At 35.7% G+C, this 8,897-nt stretch overlaps 1 protein-coding gene across 1 annotated transcript in view; it reads right to left on the minus strand.

Annotated features, from left to right (window-relative positions):
- ano4 (anoctamin 4) overlaps positions 1 to 8,897 on the minus strand; it is a 57,924-nt gene that overhangs the window by 32,331 nt on the left and 16,696 nt on the right. The window contains exons 4-8 of the mRNA XM_015399076.1: positions 3,439 to 3,639; positions 3,205 to 3,353; positions 2,966 to 3,115; positions 1,667 to 1,767; positions 1,137 to 1,146 (exon numbers count right to left, since the gene is read on the minus strand). Of these exons, the coding sequence (XP_015254562.1) occupies positions 1,137 to 1,146; positions 1,667 to 1,767; positions 2,966 to 3,115; positions 3,205 to 3,353; positions 3,439 to 3,639 (611 nt within the window). The remainder of the gene's footprint in view (positions 1 to 1,136; positions 1,147 to 1,666; positions 1,768 to 2,965; positions 3,116 to 3,204; positions 3,354 to 3,438; positions 3,640 to 8,897) is intronic.

The raw sequence follows: 8,897 nt of genomic DNA on the forward strand, positions 1-8,897 counted from the left end.
TGATTGAAAATGAACACAACGGAGATCTAGTCCTATTGGCAGACATCCATTTAAAATGCATGAAAAAAGTGGTTTCTACTTTTACTAGGTTTTTACTTTTACTTTAAGTAAATTTACAAGCCTGTACTTTGTTACTTTTACTTGAGTAAAGAAGTTTAATAAGTACTTCCACTTTTACCAGAGTATTTTTTAACACAAGTATCTGTACTTTTACTCAAGTACGGAAAGGGAGTACTTTTGCCATCTCTGGCCAAGACCAATATAGAATCCACAACACCAAGAGAAAGGTCGAATCTTTGGAATTTGAATTTGGGAATATTGTTTTTTTTTCCCTAAAAACATAAGATAACATTTTATAGCACAAAATTAATCTAAGAATTATTAGATGTCCAATTAATGCTACTTATTCATATTAAATAAGAAACAATTTCTACACAACTGTATAAGCGCAACATTCTAATGCCCCATACCACAATCTGTGCAAATATTCTTGTGTATAAATATTTTTCTCTATAACTGCACAGTCCTTTTATATTGTTTTTGTAATATTTTTTCCTTTTTTTGGACAATTTGCCTGTACTGTATTGTTTTATATTGTTTTGAGCTGCTAAAACATTTTGTTGTACACTTGAGGAACAATGACAAATAAAGACTTCTGGTTCTTCTTCTGATTCTAGATCAAGCTAACAAGTTATTGAAAGCAACCATGCATTAATACTTACTAATTTAAAATGTACTTTTAAAAACATAGTCTGACATATATCATTACTGATCAGAAAGAGTGTATATTAATAGTACTGTAAAGCACTTTTTTTGTAAAACTTAGATAAATTGGTACATTATGATTTATTTTAATAAGACTGAATATGCTAGGGGAAAAAAAGGCATTTGTTTAACGCCTGCACAGTGTTTGCTTACTCTACGCTAACGGCTGGTTAGCTGGATGGATAAAAATGCATTCTTTGGTCAAAGACCAGATGATATATTATTATTGATATTTTTCTGATGCTACACAGAGTGCATAAGGAATTTTCTTTAAAATATATTTTTTTTCTTTTACTTGAAATGGCAGCATGCAACTATATTCACATTACTTAAGTCAATTTGGCTTGAAATTTAGTTTGCTCCTTTTTTACTGATGTGGACCTGAAGCAAAAGTCAGGTTCTATTTCTGAGTAACTACAGGCTTTTGGACGATCCCAACAAAATTTTTTAAACCAATAATACAAGACAGAACTCAAGAAAGAGGCATCTTCTTCTGTGACAAAGTTTGTTCTTGAGTCCTCCATCCCTGGATATGATGGCTGCTAAACAATGACTTTGTTAAACTTAAGCCCCTTTGTAACTAATCAGGTATCATGCTTACGGTTGGTGTCCCTTTCAGAAGACCCATTTCAGCCAAAAATTTAAATCAACTTCTTCCTCAAAAGTTTTATGACTTTATCTTTAATGGCCAAATATAAATATTTAATCAAGACATGGATTTTCTATTAAAAAAACAAAGATGTTTTGAGATCAAGTGTCTAAGTTGACATTTTCTGGGGACGAAAGGTAATAAAAAAATGTAACTAAAAATTTTGTGCAGAGTGACTCTAGTTTCTCACATTAACTTTAATGGTAGGAGGTGATTGAAAAAACAGTTTCAATGAAAATAAAAAAAACTCACCTGAAAGGCATTCGGATATTCATGAGCTCTGCATAGCGACAGAGAACATCCCACGGTGCATGCAGTTTCAGGAAAATCACATCGCTGTTTGTTAAACAAGCCTGTGCAGGGTGGAAAACAGACATGGAGAAAACAATTTCAGCACCCAGGACAGCTACTTTTCCCCAGGTTGCTCAGGAATGTCTCCTCTAACACAGCACCATGCATATTGTACTCATCTCAGCACTTTAGGTCCTTAAATTTCTATCACACTCCATCCATCTTCTCCTGTTTATTCCATTATACAATACTTTTATGTAGTTTTATGCCTCTACTATGAACCTGATGCTGATTGGCTGCTTTCAAGCAAAATATCTTTGGTAACACTGATCACAGATACAATGGTTTTAGAATCTCTAAAAGTACATGGGAGGCAGATCTTTTAGCTTATGCAGCTATAGGCTTAGACTGGTGGAGGACATAGGGACCACTTTTCATCTTTCTGATTTATTATATTTCTTTTTACCAATTTGCCATTTTGGTTATTTAAAACCATAACTTTATATTCTCTGTTATTTTATCACAGTAGCCTTACCTGATCCTATTTGGCTGTGAGATCATCCTGGAGGAAGTCAAAAACTGGGGTTCTGTCACCAACAACTTTAAGTAAAATAAAAGTGTTGGGTCTGTTTTTCTGTGTTTACTCCTGTTTCTCTCCCATGGACTCAGCGTTTATGGAGACTAACTGTATGTGCTCTCTTTATTTCATTTTTATATGAAAAGCCTAAGAGTCCATCTGCTTAACTGTTTCTTTTCTAGGCAGAGCCACTTATGGACCTAGTTAGCTGTTACCTTTTCTAACATAAAAAGTATTCATGGATTATAATTTTTTTTTAAATAGATTATTGCTTCTATGTTCCCTTTTGTAATGGCTTAAACTACCCATTCGGCGTCAGCAGAAAGCCGCTCGCACTGGGCCTGGTTCTGCCGAAGGTTGCTTTGCATTTAAAGGGAGTTTTGTTTCCCTCTACTGTTGCTGTATGCATGCTTGGTGTGAGGGATTGCTGTAGAGTCACTGAAAAAATGCTAGAGAATATCTACTCTCCACACATACTCATCGAGGAGGATTAAATGTTGCAAAGTTAATGACTTGGTAGCAATCAGCTGGCTTTCCTTTGATAGATTTTTAACCACTCTGACTGTATGATAAAAATTGTCTCTGGAAAGTTCCTTCAGAAAGCATTTGTTGTGAATCAGTGCTACATAAATAAACTAAGTTCTTGTCAAAAGGTTGAAAATGCTTTCTTTTATTTTTTTTACCTCTTTTTCCAAGCGCAACCCTTCAGCACGGATGTTCCGCTCAAATATCTCCCTCTTCTCAGACTGGGAGCTGGACTTCCTGTAAACCAGGATGTAGTCTATGAGACTTTTTCCATCGCTGAAGCAAAGACCAGTGGATTTCGCACTCCTCTATGGACAAAAAGTCACAGAGACAATTGTTCTAGTTCTGTTGGAAATTGTTTTTCTTATTCATTTATCTTACTGGCAGGGTGCTGTACCTCTGGGATGTCTAATTGTGATTTGCTGTTTTCATCAAGGATGCTGCTGTGAGTTCCAGGGTTCTGAAGGGTAGCGTCATCATCTCTGGATGGGCTGCTGATGCCATCTGATGTTTCTTTCTGTAGCACCACATTAATGTCCTTCACAGCTAATTTATGATAAATAAGAAAATAAAATGACCTGTTAAAGAAGATCCCCATTTTTCATTTTTCATGCTCGACTCAAACTCTCACCCAGTTGAGGGACATTGCCTTGAATGCTGGAATCCGAGGTTTCAGCCGAGGTCTCCTTCATGACGTCCTCCCTCTCACAGTACAGGAAAACGAGAGGTCTGTCTGCTGGCTGGTAACCAGAGGCAGAGGGCTGCAGCAGCTCTCTGTGTTGGTGGGGGCTCTGCTGCTTGGGCTCAGATCCATGTAGGGACAAACTCACATCTGCAAAAACACAAGGAAGCTCACCCGGAGTTTTTCTTTGTGCCTTGCCCTTATGGGACAAAAAATAGAAAATTATACACACTATGTGCTTTGTTCTTTTGATATGAAGGGATTCAGAGTTATAAAAGCACTTCTCTCTGCTTTAAAGAGAAATAGAATATTTATTCTATTCCATTCCATTATACTGGTTCTAAATATCATCCCTATTCTTAGACATGCATTCAGGGTTTTATTTTTTTTGTTAACTATGCAGCTTTATTCCTTCATGCTGAGGAAACAAAAATGGCTACCAGCTAATCCACCAAATACGAAGCAACATTTTTCCATTGTGCTGGTCCAGAATGTCTATCAGGGTACACCAAGGAGACGGTTAACCGTCCGTCTCTACAGGATCAACAAGAGGACAATGCAGAAACAATCAACCAGAAACACTGTAGTAGAGATTTTGCCTATTTTGTAGCATATTTTGTCCTTTATAACAGGAAAAGAATGCAATATATCTGCTTCTTGTGAGTTTGAACACTGGGAGACAGATCACTAACCTACAGGGTGGATTCAATTTTATAAGGACCAGTGCTTCTAAAAAGGATAATTGGACCTTGGATAATCGAGCAGGTTTGTTGTTTTCTTTTTATAAACAAATAAATAAAAAGGCGGTTTTCTTTTATCATTAAATACCTCTTACTTATCTTTTATAGGAGGTTCAGAAATACAGACTAAAGCATTTTTTGCAAAGGACCAGAAGTTTTGGAATAAGTTTTTCGGGACAGATGAATCTAAAATGTATATTTTTCTTTGTTTTTGTCTAGATTGTTAATATTGCCACAATCTATGGTTCTTTTACAAGGTAGTGATGGAACATAAGAATTATAAGTATAAATGAACTCCTGAAACAAAATAAATTATATAAGACTTTTTTTTTTTTTTACCTTATTTTTGAAATCTTGGTAAGATCTAGAGATGCGGACAATAAGTCAGCATACTTTTTCAAACATCTGATGTTATGAAAGAGCACAAGAACTTTTAGCCAGGGAAGACTAAAAATAAGCAGCCTGCAAGAATCGCTTCTTAGGGAAATTTCCCAAATAAGGGAAGAGATTACTGTGTTCATTAATGGTAATATAATTGTGTTTATTAAAACACATACACGTCTCTTTATAATCTCAAACATAATCTCAAGAAACTTGCTGAGTAAGCAAATTACAGTTATAATCTTTCAACTAATAATCATTCATTTGACCCTCGATTTGAATTACTATAACTTCCAAATCTAGCTATTTAATATATTCATAATCTTCTGGTAAACTTGCACATCACTAATAGTGAAAAACAAGACAGTTTTATTCATAATGCACAATACATGTACTGCAGTTTTCCTACATCAACTCACTGCAGTTAAAAGAGCTTAAAAGCACAAAAAGCAGAGAGAATTAAATAAACCCTTTATGGACAGGTATTCCTGGATTTAACCAATAAGGCCAAGTCAGGTCTTATTTCTTTCTCCTCTTAAAAAGATATATATATATATATATATATATATATATATATATATATATATATATATATATATATATATATATATATATATATATGCTGCATATATCAATGGTAATGGCAATAATAACATTAAAAATCTCCGGTATCCCAAAGTATAGGAGTCAGTGGTAATCCATATTTGGCTTCAGGACAAGTGGATAAATGTGGATCCCTATTAAAATTGTGCATAAAATCTATTTCCCGAAGAGCAAAATATGTACAGGTTTTTATAAGTGGTCTACCGCTTCAAAAGGCCCTCTGCCTTAATGTTTTTTTTTTAAATCTCTATTATAATAGTTTTCTTTCAACCAGAGTAACACCTACATATATAATTTGTTTTTAGTCTAGCCAAAAGCCTTAAATTAACTCAATACTCAATCTAATCGAGTCATTTTCTTTCTTTTTTTTACGTGCAGTTTTTGATGCCTGACTATATTGTCACACCAGTGTGACTCAGCTGTTTTTTTTCTGCTGAAATGTAGTAAGAGAGTCAGAATTGGGGAAAGCCGTGGAACACAGGAGCCCATGGATGCAGCAGAGTAAGACATGAAACGAATGCTCAGCATAGTCTTCTTTTATGGGGTTCTGCTTTGCTGGGTTTTAGCTAATTAAATCCGAGCTGAATCAAAGAGCAAGCTAAAGCTGCTGTCACATTGTAAGCTATTTTACCATGTAAGCTGGAATATTAAAGAAAAAAAAAGGTGTTAGGATTGGTAAAACAAGGGGAAATTAAGCTGAAACATTGAAGTTTGTGTGTTGCTTCTGATGCCATCATAGTGCATTAATTTTAGGATCACTTTTACTATAACAGGACAGAGGACATTGCTCCATTTATGATGCCACTATTGCTCCTTATTCATCTTTTATAACATTTGTCCTACATTTATGCATTACCTTACCCTTTCTGAATGGAATGCTTTAGAGTAGCACAAAGCTGTAGCACAATTAACTACATGAACCAAAAAATAGGCCTTTCCATCAGTTTCACTTTGAGTTTCAAGCATTATGTCTGCTGAGGTGAGGGAATCTTCATCAGTGGATACAAAAGCATCTGCATAGTTAAGTGTGAACAATTAGCAACATTAGCAGTATTAATAACATTGTGAATGATCTAATAAAACAGAAAGTGTTTTATTTACTTTAGTTAAAAAGTAGAATTATAAGATTAGATTTTTGTCTTAATTGTAAAAATAAAGGAATAATATGACAATACTTTTTCAAGGGATTCAGACAGAATGGCAGATATTGCTCAGTTTCTAGAGGATAGTAGCTCTCACAGACATCAGAAATTTTTTTGTCCATTTTACTAAATATATAAGGTATTGACGACTCTCAAGATGGAAGAACCATTTCATTTAAAGGAATAGTACACCCAAAACATGATTAGCCTTCATTTTCTACTCACCCCCATGCTGAACAACACTCTGGAGTACTTTTTTGATATCTCAAATGCATCTGGAGATCTGGGAGGCTTCTTGCTGTCTGCTGACATTCAAATAATGGAGGTCTATGTTGCCGAGACAGAAAGGTCCATAAAAGTCCACAAAAAACGTGTCAATATTCCTCCATACTGCTCGTCCAATGTATTCCAAGTGTCCTGAGTGGGTAGCATCCAGAATTTACTCAAAACGAAGTCATTTAGAATGTTTTTAGAGCATAAACAGTAGTGTATAGGATTTCCTAAAAGCGCGCGCCTGCGAGTCCAGGACGCTACGGAAACCGTGGCAGACCAAAGCAGATGAAAGTGCGCATTCGGCTCGGCAAAGAACTCATGCTCTTCCTCAACACTGAAGTCCTCAGACATTTTTCTTTCGTTGTTTCTTTCTTTGCACAGGTAAACAGCACATTTCTTCTTCTACGCTTGCATTATCGGCAGAGCAGACACTGAATGCGCACTTTCATCTGGTTTGGTCTGCCGCGGTTTCTGTAGCGTCATGAACGCGCCGGCGCGCGCTTTTAGGAAATCCTATACACTACTGTTTATGCTCTAAAAACATTCTAAATGACTTTGTTTCGAGTAAATTCTGGATGCTACCCACTCAGGACACTTGGAATACATTGGACGAGCAGTATGGAGGAATATTGACACGTTTTTTGTGGACTTTTATGGACCTTTCTGCCTCGGGCGCCATAGACCTCCATTATTTGAATGTCAGCAGACAGCAAGAAGCCTCCCAGATCTCCAGATGCATTTGAGATATCAAAAAAGTACTCCAGAGTGTTGTTCAGCATGGGGGTGAGTAGAAAATGAAGGCTAATCATGTTTTGGGTGTACTATTCCTTTAATATAACAAAAGTTTTTATAAACAGGATTACAAACTAAAGCTCTAACTTCCACTATTCAATGCATTAATGACGCAAAATACCTTTGGAACCACAAAAACTTAACTCCCACTTTCATTAGTGGAAACTGAACTGTTTCCTATAAAAGTTAGCTGTCAGGGGACTACGGCATTATATATTGGCGTACATTATGCTTCCAGCCTGCATCCCACTGTTACAGGTCAAACAATGTGACCATCAAACTTTAACAGTGCGACTGCAAATGTGTAACACAAGCCACATCTGAGGCCACATGAACTGAAAGGAACAGACATAAAAGAAAAGGTAATCTGATCTCAGTTTCACCGCATTCTCTGTCATCTACTTGTAAGTTTGTATATACATATAGTTTGTAAAGACAGATCTGAATTTATTTTATTAAGTTGTCGATCCATAATGCGTAGGTGTTAGTAAAGGTTATTAGTGGGAAATTACAATAGACTTGTGGCTCTTTAGCCAATTCCATTAATGTTTTTTACTTATTTTAAAGATTGTCTTCAGGGTGAAAATATCCTACTAAACCATTTTAAACTGTGGTATTGCATCATTTGCTGGTTCTTTAACGCCGTCAATGTACTCATATGAAAATCTTAATTAGAAAAAAATTAAGTGTTATATCCAAGGCTTAAAACCAGTACCCAAAAACATAGGTACTTTAAGCTAATTAAGGCTTTTGTGTCCAATTAAAACCCCCAAAAAGAGAATAAAATATACTAAATAACTATTTATTATATGCAATGTGCAACAATGTGTTTCCACCATTATGCTGTGGGTTTAAGCTGAGGTAAATACGGTCCTGCAGATCATAACTAAAATCTGTTTTATTCTGTGAGGCTTGTGTTACAGATGAATAATTACAAACTTGAATGGTTTTGCAATCTACCCTTTAGATAGAAGAGGGTCTTTTTCAGCCAACCATTTCAAATAGTCAAGCTTTTCTCGGTTTTTTAGCCTTTCTGACACAAATTTGAACATTTAAAACACTAACTTGTAAAATCGGAAATGTGGGATTTTTGCAAATTTACCCACGAACAAAATTTTAATAAAAGACTAGATTTACTAAAAGTGCAAGATACATAACATGGCGAACATGGACTCATCCTGGGATATGGGTATGTTGCTATTTGTATGTAGCTTGTAGATGTTAGCAGTAGTGTTGCACCGATACCGATACCAGTATCGGACAGGGCCCCGATACTGCCCTAAAATGGTGGTATCGGTATCAGTGAGTACAAACAAATAGGGCACCGATACCATTTTGAGAGCCATAAGTTTATTCAACTATTGTCACCCACTCCTGGTAGGCAATAAAAAGTTCTACTGGATTCACTTTGTATTAGATTTTTTCCTGCTTCACAAAGGTAGGCAGCAGCTTGACAAAAAGCCATGATGGCAATTAG

The sequence above is a fragment of the Cyprinodon variegatus genome, unplaced genomic scaffold, assembly GCF_000732505.1.
Source record: "Cyprinodon variegatus isolate N-32 unplaced genomic scaffold, C_variegatus-1.0 Scaffold986, whole genome shotgun sequence".
In the NCBI taxonomy this organism is placed as follows: Eukaryota; Metazoa; Chordata; class Actinopteri; order Cyprinodontiformes; family Cyprinodontidae; genus Cyprinodon; species Cyprinodon variegatus.